The following is a 20,539-nucleotide window of genomic DNA, read 5'->3' on the forward strand; positions in this document are numbered from 1 at the left end:
GCACAAAAGTTGGAATCTATTATCGTAATGAAACTCTTTAAAGAAGACTGCCGTCGGGAATGTTAGGTGAGAAATGTACAGTTTTACCTAGTCCGGGGAGAAATGCGTTTGTGTTGTTTTGATAAATCATTTTTGACAATGTAAACAACGTATTGCTGAAGAAAAACGCCCAGTTTAAGTTGGAATGGATAATGGTAGTGTTATATTAGGTTTGAGAGACTGAATCTCAGTTTATTTTCATAGAGTACAATTCAAAGCAAAAGAGTATCATACTGTAAATACATGTTCTTACAAGTAAATACAATGTTCTGTGTTTGATGTGAACAGGTTTAGCTTGTGACATTGAATGTTTCTTTCCTGAGAATTCTAAATCAAACCGAGTACTACTTTAAATCGTAGTTTAAGAGGGGAGTTGTTTGCAATTTATTTTTTCACTGTGGATGTCTCAATTACTTGCAATGGATTTAATCAAACAAGTCATTACGATGAAAATAGAGTCTAAATGAGTTTTCGCAGCAAAAGTTCATAAACATTATTGTCTATTAACTTAGTAAGTAAGATAAGAGGTAAGTCATACTTATGCTTACACTGGACTGGCAACTCATCTCTTGATGTTGGAGATGCAAGCTTGTTTGAGCTGTCTGGTGGGCATTGACACGGATGAGTTGGCACACTGACCATGTTCATTTGTCTACGTGAGGCAGTGAAACGTTACCAACGGAAGGAGCTGTGCACTGAGGTGTGAAGTGAGAGGAGTGGGGAGTGTCTTGTCACTGTGTTCTGTTGCTCTCCTCAGGTAGTAGAGAGGAGAATGTACATAATGATAGCATACCATTGTGGAGAGCACTGTCGAAAGGGAACAGTTGATACTGCGTTTCTTACCCGTGTCATACAGTATAATTCTCTGTGAGTGAGCAGTTGTCTTATTGTTCAGTTTTCAAACAGAAAGACAGGAGACAAATGCATAGTTTTTTAAAATCTTCTTCCAGATGACGGGCGAGAAGCGGCCTTCCTCAGAGATGATGAAGCCCAAGACCAAACCGCAGAAGAAGAAGAAGAAAAAGGACCCCAACGAGCCGTCGAAACCCGTGTCGGCCTACGCCCTCTTCTTCAGGGACACCCAGGCGGCCATCAAGAGCTCCAATCCCAACGCCACCTTTGGGGACGTGTCCAAGATCGTGGCCTCCATGTGGGACAGCCTGGGAGAGGAGGCAAAACAGGTGCACACCAATACATACACGTTTATACACACACACACTGAACACAAACACCAATACATACACGTTTATACACACACACACTGAACACACACATGGGGTGGCAGGGTAGCCTAGTGGTTAGAGCGTTGGACTAGTAACTAGTTCAAACCCCTGAGCTGACAAGGTACAAATCTGTCGTTCTGCCCCTGAACAAGGCAGTTAACCCTCTGTTCCTAGGCCGTCATTGAAAATAAGAATTTGTTCTTAACTGACTTGCCTAGTTAAATAAATAAAAGATACATACATGTTTATACACACGCATACATACACGTTTATACACACGCACCAATACATACATGTTTAAACACACACATGTTTATACACACACACACTGAACACACACACCAATACATACATACACGCTGATCACACACACCTTTATACACGTTTATACACATACATACACACACACTCCGAAATGAGTGGATAAAGTTTTGCAGCTCTTAACATGACAAACAGTCCTGGCCAAAAGTTTGGAGAATGACACAAATATTAATTTTCACAAAGTCTGCAACCTCAGTTTGTATAATAGCAATTTGCATCTACTCCAGAATGTTATGAAGAGTGATCAGACGAATTGCAATTAATTGTCAAGTTCCTCTTTGTCATGCAAATCAACTGAATCCCCCAAAAATATTTCCACTGCATTTCAGCCATGCCACAAAAGGACCAGCTGACATCATGTCAGTGATTATCTCGTTAACACAGGTGTGAGTGTTGACGAGAACAAGGCTGGAGATCACTCTGTCATGCTGATTGAGTTTGAATAACAGACTGGAAGCTTCAAAAGGAGGGTGGTGCTTATAATCATTGTTTTGTCAGTCATGGTTACCTGCAAGGAAACACGTGCCGTCATCATTGCGTTGCACAAAAATGCCTTTTCCAGGCAAGGATATTGCTGCCAGTAAGATTGCACCTAAATCATCCATTTATCGGATCATCAAGACCTTCAAGGAGAGCGGTTCAATTGTTGTGAAGAAGGCTTCAGGGTGCCCAAGAAAGTCCAGCAAGCGCCAGGACCGTCTCCAAAAGTTGATTCAGATGAAGGGATCAGGGTACCAGCAGTACAGAGCTTGCTCAGGAATGGTAGCAGGCAGGTGTGAGTGCATCTGCACGCACAGTGAGATTAAGACTTTTGGAGGATGGCCTAGTGTCAAGAAAGGCAGCAAAGAAGCCACTTCTCTCCAGGAAAAACATCAGGAACAGAGTGATATTCTGCAAAAGGTACAGGGATTGGACTGCTGAGGATTGGGGTAAAGTCATTTTCACTGATGAATCCCCTTTCCGATTGTTTGGGGCATCCAGAAAAAAAGCTTGTCCGGAGAAGACAAGGAGAGCGCTGCCATCAGTCTTGTGTCATGCCAACAGTAAAACATCCTGAGACCATTCATGTGTGGGGTTGCTTCTCAGCCAAGGGAGTGGGCTCACTCACAATTTTGCCTAAGAACACAGCCCTGAATAAAGAATCGTACCAACACATCCTCTGAGAGAAACTTCTCCCAACCATCCAGGAACAGTTTGGTGACGAACACTGCCTTTTCCAGCATGATGGAGAACCTTGCCATAAGGCAAAAGTGATAACTAAGTGGCTCGGGGAACAAAACATCAATATTTAGGGTCCATGGGTAGAAAACTCTCCAGACCTTAATCCCATTGAGAACTTGTGGTCAATCCTCAAGAGGCGGGTGGACAAACAAAAAAAAAAAAATTCTGACAAACTCCAAGCATTGATTATGCAAGAATGGGCTGCCATCAGTCAGGATGTGGCCCAGAAGTTAATTCACAGCATGCCAGGGCAGATTGCAGAGGTTTTGAAAAATACTCTTTGCATCAACTTCATGTAATTGTCAATAAAAGCCTTTGACACATGAAATGCTTGTAATTATACTTCAGTATTCCTTGTAACATCTGACAAAAATATCTAAAGACACTGAAGCAGCAAACTTTGTGGAAATTAATATTTGTGTACTTCTCAAAAGTTTTGGCCACGACTGTATGTATGTATATATATGATAAGAGAAACACAACATAAAGGTACACAACAGGGGCAACCTTCACTTAAGGTGTTTCTTCTAGCGAGAACCATGGAGGCCTACAGTATATTGAAGAAACAGTGTATTTTTTTACCTTTATTTAACTAGGCAAGTCAGTTAAGAACACATTTTTATTTTCAGTGACAGCCTAGCCTAGTGGGTTAACTGCCTGTTCAGGGGCAGAATGACAGATTTGTACCTTGTCAGCTGGGGGATTTGAACTTTCAACCTTTAAGTTACTAGTCCAACTTTCTAACCACTAGGCTACCCTGCCACCCCGGCAATAATCCCAATGTAGCTAAATGTCAGTAAACACAGTCATCTCTAGCCAACACCTCACGCGTCTGTCAGAACACGAGCTCCATAGAATCCCCTGTCAATGAGAAGAAATGTTATATTCACACAGTCGTCACAGAAAACAATAGTTGAACCAACAACAAACCTTAGACAATCATCTTTGTTCTCACCATAAAGGGGGAGGCAAAATAAAGGCTCATGTCAAAGAAAATCAATATCTCATTTGTAGTCACAAATAGTAGCACATCCATCAACCTTAAAGTGATAGTTCACTTCAAAATCAAAATGTGTCAGAAGTTTCCAGACCTCGTCCATATAGCTGCATCTACGCTACCGATGTTGTGGATATGGACTGATCCCATTAATAGATCCATTTTTAAGCCTGATAACATCTGATGAACTTTGATTTCGGGCTGAACTGTCAACTTAATATCTAATTTATTAGTATCTGTCCATTTCAGCCCATGGGAGGGGTTTGTAGAAGAAATGAATGCTCCCAGATTGTTTCAATGCCGTCTGTTTTTAATGGCATGACGAGCAGTGAAAGGGCATCATGAATGTCATGAAAATGTCCTTATTTGCCTTGATTTGAACTTTGAACTGTGGAACACATACAGGTCATTTCCATGCATTTCATTTTAATATTTAGCACCTTTATTTACCAATAAATGGTGAATACTGTGAAACACGACACCATACAAATTGCACCATAGATTAAAAGGGTTGGAAACAAAACAACCAAAGACTAGATACCATATGGAGAGCTCTATCTGCAAAAATATTATTCTGAGATAATTGGCTTTAAAGTTCCGAACCCTCATTGGTTTGAATGGTATCAGCAATGTTTATCTTGTATTCTTTTGAACTTAACAACATGCATTGCAGTATTTAGAGTACAGTGCAGTGCAGTACAGTGCATTCGGAAAGTATTCAGTCCATTTGACTTTTTCCACATTTTGTTACGTTACAGACTTATTCTAAAATGTATTAAATTGGTTGTATTGCTAATTTATAAAATATTCCAAACTAAAATATCACATTTACATAAGTATTCAGACCCTTTACTCAGTACTTTGTTGAAGCCCCTTTGGCAGTGATTACAACCGCGAGTCTTCTTGGGTATGACGCTACAAGCTTGGCCCACCTGTATTTGGGGTGTCTTCCATTCTTCTCTACAGATCCTCTCAAGCTCTGTCAGGTTGGATGAGGAGCGTTGCAGAGATGTTCGATTGGGTTCAAGTCCGGGCTCTGGCTGGGCCACTCAAGGACATTCAGAGACTTGTCCCCAAGCCACTCCTGCGTTATCTTGGCTGTGTGCCTAGGGTTGTTGTCCTGTTGGAAGGTGAACCTTCACCCCAGTCTGAGGTCCTGAGCGCTCTGGAGCAGGTTTCCATCAAGGATCTCACAGTACTAGTCTCCCAGTCCCTGCTGCTGAAAAACATCAAAACTATTCTGCTACAGTATATAGACAGGTGTGTGCCTTTCCAAATCATGTCCAATCAATTGAATTTACCACAGGTGGACTCATCTCAAGGATGATCAATGGAAACCGGATGCACCTGAACTCAATTTCGAGTCTCATACCAAAGGGTCTGAATAGTTATGTAAATAAGGTATTTCTGATTTTTATTTTTAATACATTTGCAAATAAAAAAAGGTTTTTGCTTTGTCATTATGGGGTATTTTGTGTAGATTGCTGAAGAAAAGATTTTATTTAATCCCTTTTAGAACAAGGCTGTAACGTAGCAACGTGGAAAAAGTCCATGGGTCTGAATACTTTCCGAAGGTAGAGAACATTGAACAGAACAAGGCTAATGTAAATAACTACATTTAGACAAAAATGCAGATATAACCTTATAGTCCCAAGCTCTCAATATGCTTATTTGATGCATGGTTTATGTGACGCATGGTTTATGTGATGCCTGGCTAATGTGATGCCTGGCTAATGTCATGCATGGTTTATGTGATGCATGGCTTATGTGATGCCTGGTTTATGTGATGCATGGTTTATGTGATGCCTGGCTTATGTGATGCCTGGCTTACGTGATGCATGACTTACGTGATGCATGGCTTACGTGATGCCTGGCTAATGTGATGCATGGCTAATGTGATGCCTGGTTTATGTGATGCCTGGTTTATGTGATCCATGGTTTATTTGATGCCTGGCTTATGTCATGCATAGCTTATGTGATGCATGGCTAATGTGATGCATGGCTTATGTGATGCCTGGCTTATGTGATGCATGGCTAATGTGATGCATGGCTTATCTGATGCCTGGCTTATGTGATGCAAAGCTTATGTGATGCATGTCGTGTATGAAGGAACGAGTTGTTATTCATGAAGTATATACTCAATGTAGATCTCATTAATTACGCATCAATTACGATGGCAATGCAAGCGTAGTGTAATTACTGTGGATACTCTTTCCCATAGAGTTACAGCAATGTCAAGTTTAAGAAACTTGGACACCATAGCAACAAATGAGATAGTCTGATGATGTCGGTCCAAAACAAGAGTGTTATTTTTAGAATATCCACTCGGGCAGGGACCTATTGCGTGTCAAATAAAAGCACCTGTCTCTATGACAAAGTGCATCGCCATCGCACACCGTAAGTGTGTTTTTCCCCAAACCTACTTTATACAGCTGGACATTGGGAGGCTGGGTGTCCTTTTATTTGCAGTTAATTCTTGCCTCCTTCACCAGGCCCTCTTCAGCATGAATCTTCATTTTGCTCCTGACACCCTTGAATGCGAATTCTTCATTTCCTGCACTTTTATTTATATCTGTTGCCCTGGTGATTTGATCATGCTGAGAATACTAGATTAGCAATTGCCTCGTCCTTGAATCCGCCTCAAGGACATCTGTTCCTGAAATGTTATTGTTTGCTGGGTTCTTAACCCTCTGGTGTCCAGGCTCTTTCAACATTTTATGTTCAACACTCTCTTTTCTGATGTAATTTTATTCTCCAAACAAAGATTACATTGCAAGGGATTTGTCCTTCACAGGAGGATTATCTGTAAATAAAAAATAAATAATAATAATAATAATAAAGACTGTTAAAGGGAAACTCTTCCGTTGAAATAATCATTTGATATGTTGTCCTATACAGTGTACTCAATTGGGTTGTGCTGTCATGTGTTAAATCACCTTCTTTAGCCCACAACGGCCAAATCAACTTGAGATGATGATACAGATCATCATGATACAAAGTTGATGATTACACATACAGAGATTATGCAAAGGGGAGGAGCTTCTTCCTCTGAGTGACACCATAAATTCTATTAAAAACACTTTCAAACTGATGATTGCTGTTTCTTCTAGAGTTTGACTGTTGTCAGTTCTACAGTACTGATGAGGTGTACTTTCATGCCACAGACCCTCTGGAGCCAGCATAACTAGAATGTAAACACATTCCCTTGCCACAGACATATTTGTTTTAACAAATGAATGCCCTCTGTTTCCAATTACCTGTGTTAGAAAACAAGCAATTCCCAATTGAAATAATAAGATAGCAGCACTGAATCTTATTTAGTATCAGATTTATCAACATCATAAACTATGTTATTCTGTGAGCTCGGTTCACGTTTAGTTATTTTGTACTGCATGACTTATTGTTCGCCAAGCTGTGCTTGAGCATATTAGAGGCATCTTTTTTAATGGATTTTATGTTCATAGCCCCATCGGAAACTTTTCTCATATAGAGTATTTCATCCCCTGAGGTCTGTGGTCTAAGATCAATCGGTGTATTTGTCTTTGTTATTCCTCAAGGAATAATTCCTCAAGGTTGTTATTCCTCAATGTGTTCCAGCCCCCTCCCAAAATAATTTATTTTTTATTTTTTGTTGTTCAGATTCAGATCAATCCCCAGTTTTACGGCTATAAAAGAAAAACAGTTAGAAAGGGGAAAGAAGTGCTTAGCTTTATTTAATTGAGTCTGATGTGTTGTAGATGTGCTTCCGTGAAAGGTCAGAAGAGAGAGAGAGAAACACAGTCGTTCTGGCAAAAGACAAGCTTTTGAACCTAACCCTCTCTATATCTCTTACTCCCCTTTCTGCATCTCTCTCTCTCTCTCTCTCTTTTCTCCATCTCTCTTTCTTTCTAACTATTTCTTAATCGCTCTACCTCCTTTAATCCCCCTCTTCCTCTCTTTTTCCACCCTATTCTCCTCTCCCTCGCCCCTACCTCCTTCAATTAGCTCTCTCTTTCCCTTTCCCCTCTCCATGACCCTGCCTCCTTCAATTTCCCCTCTCTTTTCCCCTCTCCCTCTCTTTCTCCCTCCTCCCCATCCTCTCCCTATCTCCCCCTCTGTCTATCCCTTCTCTCTCTCTCCCTCTGTCTATCCCTTCTCTGTCTTTCCCTCCATCTATTCCTTCTCTGTCTCTACCTCTGTCTATCCCTCCTTCTCTGTCTCTCCCTCTGTCTATCCCTTCTCTGTCTCTCCCTATCTCTCCCTCCGTCTCTCCCTCTCCCTCTCCTTCTCCCTCCTCCCCAACCTCGCCCTCTCTCTGTCTATTCCTTCTCTGTCTCTCCCTATCTCTCCCTCAGTCTATCCCTTCTCTGTCTCTCCCTCCGTCTATCCCTTCTCTCCCTCTCCCTCTCCCTCTCTTTCTCCCTCCTCCCCAACCTCGCCCTCTCTCTGTCTATCCCTTCTCTGTCTCTCACTATCTCTCCCTCTGTCTATCCTTTCTCTCCCTCTTCCTCTCCTTCTCCCTCCTCCCCAACCTTGCCCTCTCTCTGTCTATCCCTTCTCTGTCTCTCCCTATCTCTCCCTCAGTCTATCCCTTCTCTGTCTCTCCCTCCGTCTATCTCTTCTCTGTCTCTTCCTATCTCTCCCTCCGTCTATCTCTTCTCTCTCTCTCTCCCTATCTCTCCCTCCGTCTATCCCTTCTCTGTCTCTCCCTCTCTCTCCCTCTGTCTATCCCTTCTCTGTCTCTCCCTCCGTCTATCCCTTCTCTGTCTCTCCCTCCGTCTATCCCTTCTCTGTCTCTCCCTTCGTCTATCCCTTCTCTGTCTCTCCCTCCGTCTATCTCTTCTCTGTCTCTCCCTCAGTCTATCCCTTCTCTGTCTCTCCCTATCTCTTCCTCCGTCTATCTCTTCTCTCTCTCTCCATAACTCTCCCTCGGTCTATCTCTTCTCTGTCTCTCCCTCCGTCTATCCCTTCTCTGTCTCTCCCTCCGTCTATCTCTTCTCTGTCTCTCCCTCCGTCTATCCCTTCTCTGTCTCTCCCTGTCTCTCCCTCCGTCTATCCCTTCTCTGTCTCTCCCTGTCTCTTCCTCCGTCTATCTCTTCTCTGTCTCTCCCTCAGTCTATCCCTTCTCTGTCTCTCCCTGTCTCTTCCTTCGTCTATCTCTTCTCTCTCTCTCCATAACTCTCCCTCCGTCTATCTCTTCTCTGTCTCTCCCTCCGTCTATCTCTTCTCTGTCTCTCCCTCCGTCTACCTCTTCTCTGTCTCTCCCTCCATCTATCTCTTCTCTGTCTCTCCCTCTCTCTCCCTCTGTCTATCCCTTCTCTGTCTCTCCCTCCATCTATCCCTTCTCTGTCTCTCCCTTCGTCTATCCCTTCTCTGTCTCCCTCTGTCTATCTCTTCTCTGTCTCTCCCTCCGTCTATCTCTTCTCTGTCTCTCCCTCTCTCTCCCTCCGTCTATCCCTTCTCTGTCTCTCCCTCCGTCTATCCCTTCTCTGTCTCTCTCTCCATCTTCTTTGTGGGGGAGATGGGGGAGATTGTGGGGGTAATCACTCAGTTGGTGTCGGCAAGGGTTCAGGAGTTATTGTCTCCTATAATTAACTGGTTATCAAACAAGAAGATTTCATTAAGGTACAATTACTGGCTAATTCTTGTGGGACACCCCCCCGTGTCAGGATTACGACCGTGGCATATGCTCCCTTGAAGCTTTGTTATTTCTAATTCATCCCGACCTGCAGCCTCTGACGGCTTCAATCGCTAATGAATCCACTCACTTTGGAATAATTAGAGAATCCTTAGGCATGGTAATTTATTTAAAAGTATCCGTCGTCGGACGAATCATTAGCTGTGTTAAATGAATTTGAAATGAAAGCTGCTGGGAGTACTTAGGGGTTCGTTAAATAGGCAGCGCCGGCTCTATCATTATTTAAGGGCTGAGGAGCTACGGTTGCAACTTCCAACCCAGAAATATCATCACAGTCTGTTCAATTTTTTTGTTCTAGGATTAAGATATATGTCCAGATGTTTTTGTATATATTAACAGATTTCGATATGAATATTTGTAATGTGGAAACGAATGATAACACATCACCATATATGGTCACTCCTCTCCTCCTCCCTCCGCTCTATTTTGACGTTCATGTCATTAGAGGGAGAGAATAGAATAATGCAGATATATGATTGAGATGGGAGGATAAACATCAGCCTATCAGCAAAAGCCTCTTTTTACTCCCCCTATAGAAGGCTGCAGTGCAAGTGTGCGTGTGTGTGTGTGTGTGTGTGTGTGTGTGTGTGTGTGTGTGTGTGTGTGTGTGTGCCTTATCCACCGTGTGTGTCTGTGTCTTTCAGATGTGAGCGCATCCATGTGTTCGTTGCTAGCTTGTCTGTGTGCATTTGCAACGTATGAATGCCTAATGGTAATTCTGACCCATCTCTATCAGAGAACGACCTGTCTATAAGAACTCTATGAAGAGAACTTTAGTTATCCTCTCTCTGCTCATGCAGTCTATTTTGTAGAAGGACTCCCTAGAGAATCCAAGAGCGGGAATGTGCATGGAAGACAGTCAACTTATTCCCTACACAGTGCACTACTGTACTTGAAAGTAATGCACTATTTAGTAAATAGGGTGCCGTTTGGGACGTAGGCAAGGGATTTTTCATCCATTTAAGGATGGACTCTTGTTTTCTTACCATCAAAAAGGAACGGGGGCCTCAGTCTCAGCCTCGGCAAATGCTGGCAACCGCACATGACTGACACGGTATTATATTAACCTGAATTCCCCTTCTGAACGTGTATCATTTGAGGGTTGTTCGGCGGATGTCCATTGCCTAATGCTGTTTGGAATTTTTGTCTCGTCTAGATGCTTTGATGGGACATCAACTCTAATTTAGCGATGTGTTGCTTCAATGGAGGCAAAAACGGTGTAGCGAAATGCAGTGGCAAATGGTGTTTTCTACCTTTATTTCATCATACCCCTCTCTCTCTCTCTAAACGCCACGTCTCCCCCTGTTATCCCTCTCCTCCTCCCTCTCTTCCTCAACTGCACATCCTCTTCAGACATATTCGATCACTGTGGGAAAACCAACACAAAACTGAATGGGATGTTTATTTTTCCAGTGGTTCACATGGTATTGATACCATATGCATCATTGAGTCAAATATTGTTTCTTCTAGGTTGGGAAGGAATAGGGACCAGAGTTGAATTTAGTGTGGTGAAAATCCTCCATTCAACCTGACAGACAATCTGTTCTGTTCTGTTCTATCTGAAAGTTCTGTAACACCCTCCTGAACAGGACCCCAGGGCTTTTAGCTCTGTACTTAAAAAAAAGAGTGTCTGCTAAATGATACAAATGTATGTAAAATGCCTAGCCATTAAAAATAGCACTTTCTAAATGATAAAAATGTATGTAAAATGCCTAGCCTAGCCATTAAAAATAGCATTTTCTAAATGATAAAAATGTATGTAAAATGCCTAGCCTAGCCATTAAAAATAGCATTTTCTAAATGATAAAAATGTATGTAAAATGCCTTGCCTCAAAAAGAGCATTTTCTAAATTATGAAAATGTATGTAAAACGCCTAGCCTCAAAAAGATAATTTTCTAAATGATAAAAATGTATGTAAAACGCCTAGCCTCAAAAAGAGAATTTTCTAAATGATAAAAATGTATGTAAAACGCCTAGCCTCAAAAAGATAATGTTCTAAATGATGAAAATGTATGTAAAATGCCTAGCCTCAAAAAGATAATGTTCTAAATGATAAAAATGTATGTAAAACGCCTAGCCATTAAAAAGATAATGTTCTAAATTATGAAAATGTATGTAAAATGCCTAGCCTCAAAAAGATAATGTTCTAAATGATGAAAATGTATGTAAAAAACAGACCACTACTTTGTTTTCTGTCTGTCTCTCGCAGGGCTACAACAAGAAAACAGAGTGATTTTAGTCTAACCACATTTAAAAAATACTACCGTTTACTATACAATACTACAGTGCTTACTATAGAATTCTATAGTAAACCGTAGTATACTGCAGAATACTATACTACAAACTGTAGTATAGTATCCCTTAATCATGTGTAGTACTTACTATAAAATGGTGTAGTATTCTTTAGAATAGTATAGTAAATGCTACAGTATTATCTGGGGGAAAAAACAATTGTTGTAAACACTACAATAATGTCCACAAAAACACTTAACTATGTAAATACTAGAGCATATCATTTACATAGAAACTTCCCATCCCCCCTCCCCCACATCCCAATTTTTGACACCTAGAAGTTGGAAACCTATATGCCAAATATAGACCATATATTGTGTTCCCTGCAGGTTGTAGAAAAGTGTAGAAGCTCTGAACTATCTGTTCAGACTGCAGTCTTGCTCATCTACAGGTTATGGAAAATTTGCTCTTTTCGCGTTTCTCCAGTAGGTTTCCTGAAAGAGAAAACCTCAGTGATAAAGATAATAAACCAAAAACACTATAGTAAATACTACATTCATCTGCAAAAACACTATAGTAAATACTACATTTATCTGCAAAAACACTATAGTAAATACTACATTTATCTGCAAAAACACTATAGTAAATACTACATTTATCTGCAAAAACACTATAGTAAATACTACATTCATCTGCAAAAACACTATAGTAAATACTACATTTATCTGCAAAAACACTATAGTAAATACTACATTTATCTGCAAAAACACTATAGTAAATACTACATTAATCTGCAAAGACACTATAGTAAATACTACATTCATCTGCAAAAACACTATAGTAAATACTACATTCATCTGCAAAAACACTATAGTAAATACTACATTTATCTGCAAAAACACTATAGTAAATACTACATTTATCTGCAAAAACACTATAGTAAATACTACATTTATCTGCAAAAACACTATAGTAAATACTACATTCATCTGCAAAAACACTATAGTAAATACTACATTCATCTGCAAAAACACTATAGTAAATACTACATTTATCTGCAAAAACACTATAGTAAATACTACATTCATATGTAAAAAACACTATAGTAAATACTACATTCATCTGCAAAAACACTATAGTAAATACTACATTCATCTGCAAAAACACTATAGTAAATACTACATTTATCTGCAAAAACACTATAGTAAATACTACATTTATCTGCAAAAACACTATAGTAAATACTACATTTATCTGCAAAAACACTATAGTAAATACTACATTTATCTGCAAAAACACTATAGTAAATACTACATTCATCTGCAAAAACATTATAGTAAATACTACATTTATCTGCAAAAACACTATAGTAAATACTACATTTATCAGCAAAAACACTATAGTAAATACTACATTCATCTGCAAAAACACTATAGTAAATACTACATTCATCTGCAAAAACACTATAGTAAATACTACATTCATCTGCAAAAACACTATAGTAAATACTACATTCATCTGCAAAAACACTATAGTAAATACTACATTTATCTGCAAAAACACTATAGTAAATACTACATTTATCTGCAAAAACACTATAGTAAATACTACATTCATCTGCAAAAACACTATAGTAAATACTACATTCATCTGCAAAAACACTATAGTAAATACTACATTCATCTGCAAAAACACTATAGTAAATACTACATTCATCTGCAAAAACACTATAGTAAATACTACATTCATCTGCAAAAACACTATAGTAAATACTACATTTATCTGCAAAAACACTATAGTAAATACTACATTTATCTGCAAAAACACTATAGTAAATACTACATTCATCTGCAAAAACACTATAGTAAATACTACATTCATCTGCAAAAACACTATAGTAAATACTACATTTATCTGCAAAAACACTATAGTAAATACTACATTCATCTGCAAAAACACTATAGTAAATACTACATTCATCTGCAAAAACACTATAGTAAATACTACATTTATCTGCAAAAACACTATAGTAAATACTACATTCATCTGCAAAAACACTATAGTAAATACTACATTTATCTGCAAAAACACTATAGTAAATACTACATTTATCTGCAAAAACACTATAGTAAATACTACATTCATTTGCAAAAACACTATAGTAAATACTACATTCATCTGCAAAAACACTATAGTAAATACTACATTTATCTGCAAAAACACTATAGTAAATACTACATTCATATGTAAAAAACACTATAGTAAATACTACATTCATCTGCAAAAACACTATAGTAAATACTACATTCATCTGCAAAAACACTATAGTAAATACTACATTTATCTGCAAAAACACTATAGTAAATACTACATTCATCTGCAAAAACACTATAGTAAATACTACATTTATCTGCAAAAACACTATAGTAAATACTACATTTATCTGCAAAAACACTATAGTAAATACTACATTCATATGTAAAAAACACTATAGTAAATACTACATTCATCTGCAAAAACACTATAGTAAATACTACATTCATCTGCAAAAACACTATAGTAAATACTACATTCATCTGCAAAAACACTATAGTAAATACTACATTTATCTGCAAAAACACTATAGTAAATACTACATTTATCTGCAAAAACACTATAGTAAATACTACATTCATCTGCAAAAACACTATAGTAAATACTACATTCATCTGCAAAAACACTATAGTAAATACTACATTCATCTGCAAAAACACTATAGTAAATACTACATTCATCTGCAAAAACACTATAGTAAATACTACATTCATCTGCAAAAACACTATAGTAAATACTACATTCATCTGCAAAAACACTATAGTAAATACTACATTCATCTGCAAAAACACTATAGTAAATACTACATTCATCTGCAAAAACACTATAGTAAATACTACATTTATCTGCAAAAACACTATAGTAAATACTACATTTATCTGCAAAAACACTATAGTAAATACTACATTCATCTGCAAAAACACTATAGTAAATACTACATTCATCTGCAAAAACACTATAGTAAATACTACATTCATCTGCAAAAACACTATAGTAAATACTACATTCATATGCAAAAACACTATAGTAAATACTACATTCATCTGCAAAAACACTATAGTAAATACTACATTCATCTGCAAAAACACTATAGTAAATACTACATTCATCTGCAAAAACACTATAGTAAATACTACATTCATCTGCAAAAACACTATAGTAAATACTACATTTATCTGCAAAAACACTATAGTAAATACTACATTAATCTGCAAAAACACTATAGTAAATACTACATTTATCTGCAAAAACACTATAGTAAATACTACATTTATCTGCAAAAACACTATAGTAAATACTACATTTATCTGCAAAAACACTATAGTAAATACTACATTCATCTGCAAAAACACTATAGTAAATACTACATTTATCTGCAAAAACACTATAGTAAATACTACATTCATCTGCAAAAACACTATAGTAAATACTACATTTATCTGCAAAAACACTATAGTAAATACTACATTCATCTGCAAAAACACTATAGTAAATACTACATTTATCTGCAAAAACACTATAGTAAATACTACATTTATCTGCAAAAACACTATAGTAAATACTACATTCATCTGCAAAAACACTATAGTAAATACTACATTTATCTGCAAAAACACTATAGTAAATACTACATTTATCTGCAAAAACACTATAGTAAATACTACATTTATCTGCAAAAACACTATAGTAAATACTACATTAATCTGCAAAAACACTATAGTAAATACTACATTTATCTGCAAAAACACTATAGTAAATACTACATTTATCTGCAAAAACACTATAGTAAATACTACATTCATCTGCAAAAACACTATAGTAAATACTACATTCATCTGCAAAAACACTATAGTAAATACTACATTCATATGCAAAAACACTATAGTAAATACTACATTCATCTGCAAAAACACTATAGTAAATACTACATTCATCTGCAAAAACACTATAGTAAATACTACATTTATCTGCAAAAACACTATAGTAAATACTACATTCATCTGCAAAAACACTATAGTAAATACTACATTTATCTGCAAAAACACTATAGTAAATACTACATTTATCTGCAAAAACACTATAGTAAATACTACATTTATCTGCAAAAACACTATAGTAAATACTACATTAATCTGCAAAAACACTATAGTAAATACTACATTTATCTGCAAAAACACTATAGTAAATACTACATTTATCTGCAAAAACACTATAGTAAATACTACATTTATCTGCAAAAACACTATAGTAAATACTACATTCATCTGCAAAAACACTATAGTAAATACTACATTTATCTGCAAAAACACTATAGTAAATACTACATTCATCTGCAAAAACACTATAGTAAATACTACATTTATCTGCAAAAACACTATAGTAAATACTACATTCATCTGCAAAAACACTATAGTAAATACTACATTTATCTGCAAAAACACTATAGTAAATACTACATTTATCTGCAAAAACACTATAGTAAATACTACATTCATCTGCAAAAACACTATAGTAAATACTACATTTATCTGCAAAAACACTATAGTAAATACTACATTCATCTGCAAAAACACTATAGTAAATACTACATTCATCTGCAAAAACACTATAGTAAATACTACATTCATATGCAAAAACACTATAGTAAATACTACATTCATCTGCAAAAACACTATAGTAAATACTACATTCATCTGCAAAAACACTATAGTAAATACTACATTCATCTGCAAAAACACTATAGTAAATACTACATTCATCTGCAAAAACACTATAGTAAATACTACATTTATCTGCAAAAACACTATAGTAAATACTACATTCATCTGCAAAAACACTATAGTAAATACTACATTCATCTGCAAAAACACTATAGTAAATACTACATTTATCTGCAAAAACACTATAGTAAATACTACATTCATCTGCAAAAACACTATAGTAAATACTACATTTATCTGCAAAAACACTATAGTAAATACTACATTCATCTGCAAAAACACTATAGTAAATACTACATTTATCTGCAAAAACACTATAGTAAATACTACATTTATCTGCAAAAACACTATAGTAAATACTACATTCATCTGCAAAAACACTATAGTAAATACTACATTTATCTGCAAAAACACTATAGTAAATACTACATTCATCTGCAAAAACACTATAGTAAATAGTACATTTATCTGCAAAAACACTATAGTAAATACTACATTTATCTGCAAAAACACTATAGTAAATACTACATTTATCTGCAAAAACACTATAGTAAATACTACATTTATCTGCAAAAACACTATAGTAAATACTACATTCATCTGCAAAAACACTATAGTAAATACTACATTTATCTGCAAAAACACTATAGTAAATACTACATTCATCTGCAAAAACACTATAGTAAATACTACATTTATCTGCAAAAACACTATAGTAAATACTACATTCATCTGCAAAAACACTATAGTAAATACTACATTTATCTGCAAAAACACTATAGTAAATACTACATTTATCTGCAAAAACACTATAGTAAATACTACATTCATCTGCAAAAACACTATAGTAAATACTACATTTATCTGCAAAAACACTATAGTAAATACTACATTCATCTGCAAAAACACTATAGTAAATACTACATTCATCTGCAAAAACACTATAGTAAATACTACATTCATATGCAAAAACACTATAGTAAATACTACATTCATCTGCAAAAACACTATAGTAAATACTACATTCATCTGCAAAAACACTATAGTAAATACTACATTCATCTGCAAAAACACTATAGTAAATACTACATTCATCTGCAAAAACACTATAGTAAATACTACATTTATCTGCAAAAACACTATAGTAAATACTACATTCATCTGCAAAAACACTATAGTAAATACTACATTCATCTGCAAAAACACTATAGTAAATACTACATTTATCTGCAAAAACACTATAGTAAATACTACATTCATCTGCAAAAACACTATAGTAAATACTACATTTATCTGCAAAAACACTATAGTAAATACTACATTCATCTGCAAAAACACTATAGTAAATACTACATTTATCTGCAAAAACACTATAGTAAATACTACATTTATCTGCAAAAACACTATAGTAAATACTACATTCATCTGCAAAAACACTATAGTAAATACTACATTTATCTGCAAAAACACTATAGTAAATACTACATTCATCTGCAAAAACACTATAGTAAATAGTACATTTATCTGCAAAAACACTATAGTAAATACTACATTTATCTGCAAAAACACTATAGTAAATACTACATTTATCTGCAAAAACACTGTAGTAAATACTACATTTATCTGCAAAAACACTATAGTAAATACTACATTCATCTGCAAAAACACTATAGTAAATACTACATTCATCTGCAAAAACACTATAGTAAATACTACATTTATCTGCAAAAACACTATAGTAAATACTACATTTATCTGCAAAAACACTATAGTAAATACTACATTTATCTGCAAAAACACTATAGTAAATTCTACATTTATCTGCAAAAACACTATAGTAAATACTACATTCATCTGCAAAAACACTATAGTAAATACTACATTTATCTGCAAAAACACTATAGTAAATACTACATTCATATGCAAAAAACACTATAGTAAATACTACATTTATCTGCAAAAACACTATAGTAAATACTACATTTATCTGCAAAAACACTATAGTAAATACTACATTCATATGCAAAAAACACTATAGTAAATACTACATTTATCTGCAAAAACACTATAGTAAATACTACATTCATATGCAAAAAACACTACAGTAATTACTTAAGTGATAATGCCCAAGAAGCCGGTTTACATTTTTTAAATTTATTTTTATTTCACCTTTATTTAACCAGGTAGGCTACTTGAGAACAAATTCTCATTTACAACTGTGACCTGGCCAAGATAGAGCAAAACAGTGCAACCAAAACAACAACACAGAGTTACACATGGGATAAACAAACGTACAGTCAATAACACAATAGAAAAATCTATGTACAGTGTGTGCAAATGTGTATGGAGTGTATGGAGGATATATTGGCACGGGTGTTGTTAGGCCCGAGAAGAAGCCGAGGGATGGCAAACCATGCCAATATATCCTCCAAACACTGTCTTTAAGGGCATTATCACTTTTGTAGAGCCGGTTACCAACCTATTCAAATAATGATTGACAAATTTGAATTAAAAACGTTATTTTCATTAATTTATTCACAACATTTCTAGGGTTGCTACCCAAGCCGGCTGGTCGTTTGTTCTATCGGTTCAGTTGCCAGAGACGCGACCCAGTTGTTCAGACTTTTTGTTCTGTATCTATGGATGCGACCCAGTCGTTCGTTCTAAATTTTCCATTGCCATACTGACTGGCAACGTTCGTATCCCTTGCTTGGTAGCTAGCCAATACAAATTGCTGTTGAAAACTAAATGTTCGTCTTAATGAAATGTGAGATAATGTCTGGCTGCTTTTTATAGTGGAGATGAAGTTTATAACTTGCTTGGCTGATGAGACAGTGGATTGCGCAGTCAAATGGAACAGAATAAATAGGCATTTTAACATCATAGATTTAGCCAGTGGTAACTTGTGGTATAGACACCGGCTGGAATGCGGTTTTAACCAATCAGCATTTAGGATTAGACCCACCCGTTGTATAATATAGTATATACTACAGTTTTATTTTACTACAGTATTTATACTATAGTTAACTGTAAATACTACAGTATACTACAGTAAATACTAGAGTGAGTACTTCAGGAAAGGCCGCAAAAACACTACAGTGAATACTATAGTATTTATATCATAGTATATACTGGAGTATTTGTTCATGTGTGTCTGCTAAATTACCAAAATGTCATTTAAAATGCTTAGCCTAGCTTAGCACCTTGTCACTTACCACTGCTTTGTTGCTGTTTGTCTCTCTCTCGCAGGGCTACAAGAGGAAAACAGAGGCGGCGAAGAAAGAGTACCTGAAAGCCCTGGCCACGTACCGAGCCACTCTGGTTACCAAGGTAATGGCGGGGGGGGGGGGGGGGGGCAAACACACACACATGCACACACACATAGACACACACACACAAACATGCTCACACACACAGACACACACACAGAAACACACACGCACGCAGACACACACACCTTTATTTGTCTGTGTTATTTGCAACACGGCAAGAGGACGGGATGGACGAAAGGTGTGTGTGTGGGGGGGGGGGGACTGTGTGTGTGTGTCTGTGTGTGTGTGTGTGTTTGTGCGTGCGTGTCTGTGTGTGTGTCGGTGTGCGTGTCTGTGTGTGTCTGTGTGTGTCTGTGTGTGTGTATATCTTTCTGTGTGTGTGTGTGTCTGTGTGTGTGTGTGTCTGTGTGTGTGTCTGTGTGTGTTTGTCTGTGTGTGTGTGTTTGTCTGTGTGTGTCTGTGTGTGTGTGTCTGTGTTTGTCTGTGTTCGTGCGTGTCTGTGTGTGTGTCGGTGTGCGTGTCTGTGTGTGTCTGTGTGTGTGTGTGTTCGTGCGTGTCTGTGTGTGTGTCGGTGTGCGTGTCTGTGTGTGTCTGTGTGTGTGTCGGTGTGCGTGTCTGTGTGTCTGTCTGTGTGTGTGTATATCTTTCTGTGTGTCTGTGTGTGTGTGTCTGTGTGTGTGTGTGTGTGTGTGTGTGTGTGTGTGTGTGTGTGTGTGTGTCTGTGTGTGTGTGTTTGTCTGTG

At 36.7% G+C, this 20,539-nt stretch overlaps 1 protein-coding gene across 4 annotated transcripts in view; it reads left to right on the plus strand.

Moving 5' to 3' along the window:
- Positions 1 to 20,539, plus strand: part of LOC110528540 (TOX high mobility group box family member 2) — a 217,309-nt gene that overhangs the window by 183,074 nt on the left and 13,696 nt on the right. For all 4 annotated transcript variants that reach the window (XM_036984125.2, XM_036984126.2, XM_090241935.1 and 1 more), the window contains 2 exons: positions 990 to 1,220; positions 19,775 to 19,855. In XM_036984125.2, coding sequence (XP_036840020.2) covers positions 990 to 1,220; positions 19,775 to 19,855 — 312 coding nt within the window. The remainder of the gene's footprint in view (positions 1 to 989; positions 1,221 to 19,774; positions 19,856 to 20,539) is intronic.

This window comes from Oncorhynchus mykiss, chromosome 7 (genome assembly GCF_057628025.1).
Source record: "Oncorhynchus mykiss isolate SJ-2025 chromosome 7, ASM5762802v1, whole genome shotgun sequence".
NCBI classification, from domain to species: Eukaryota; Metazoa; Chordata; class Actinopteri; order Salmoniformes; family Salmonidae; genus Oncorhynchus; species Oncorhynchus mykiss.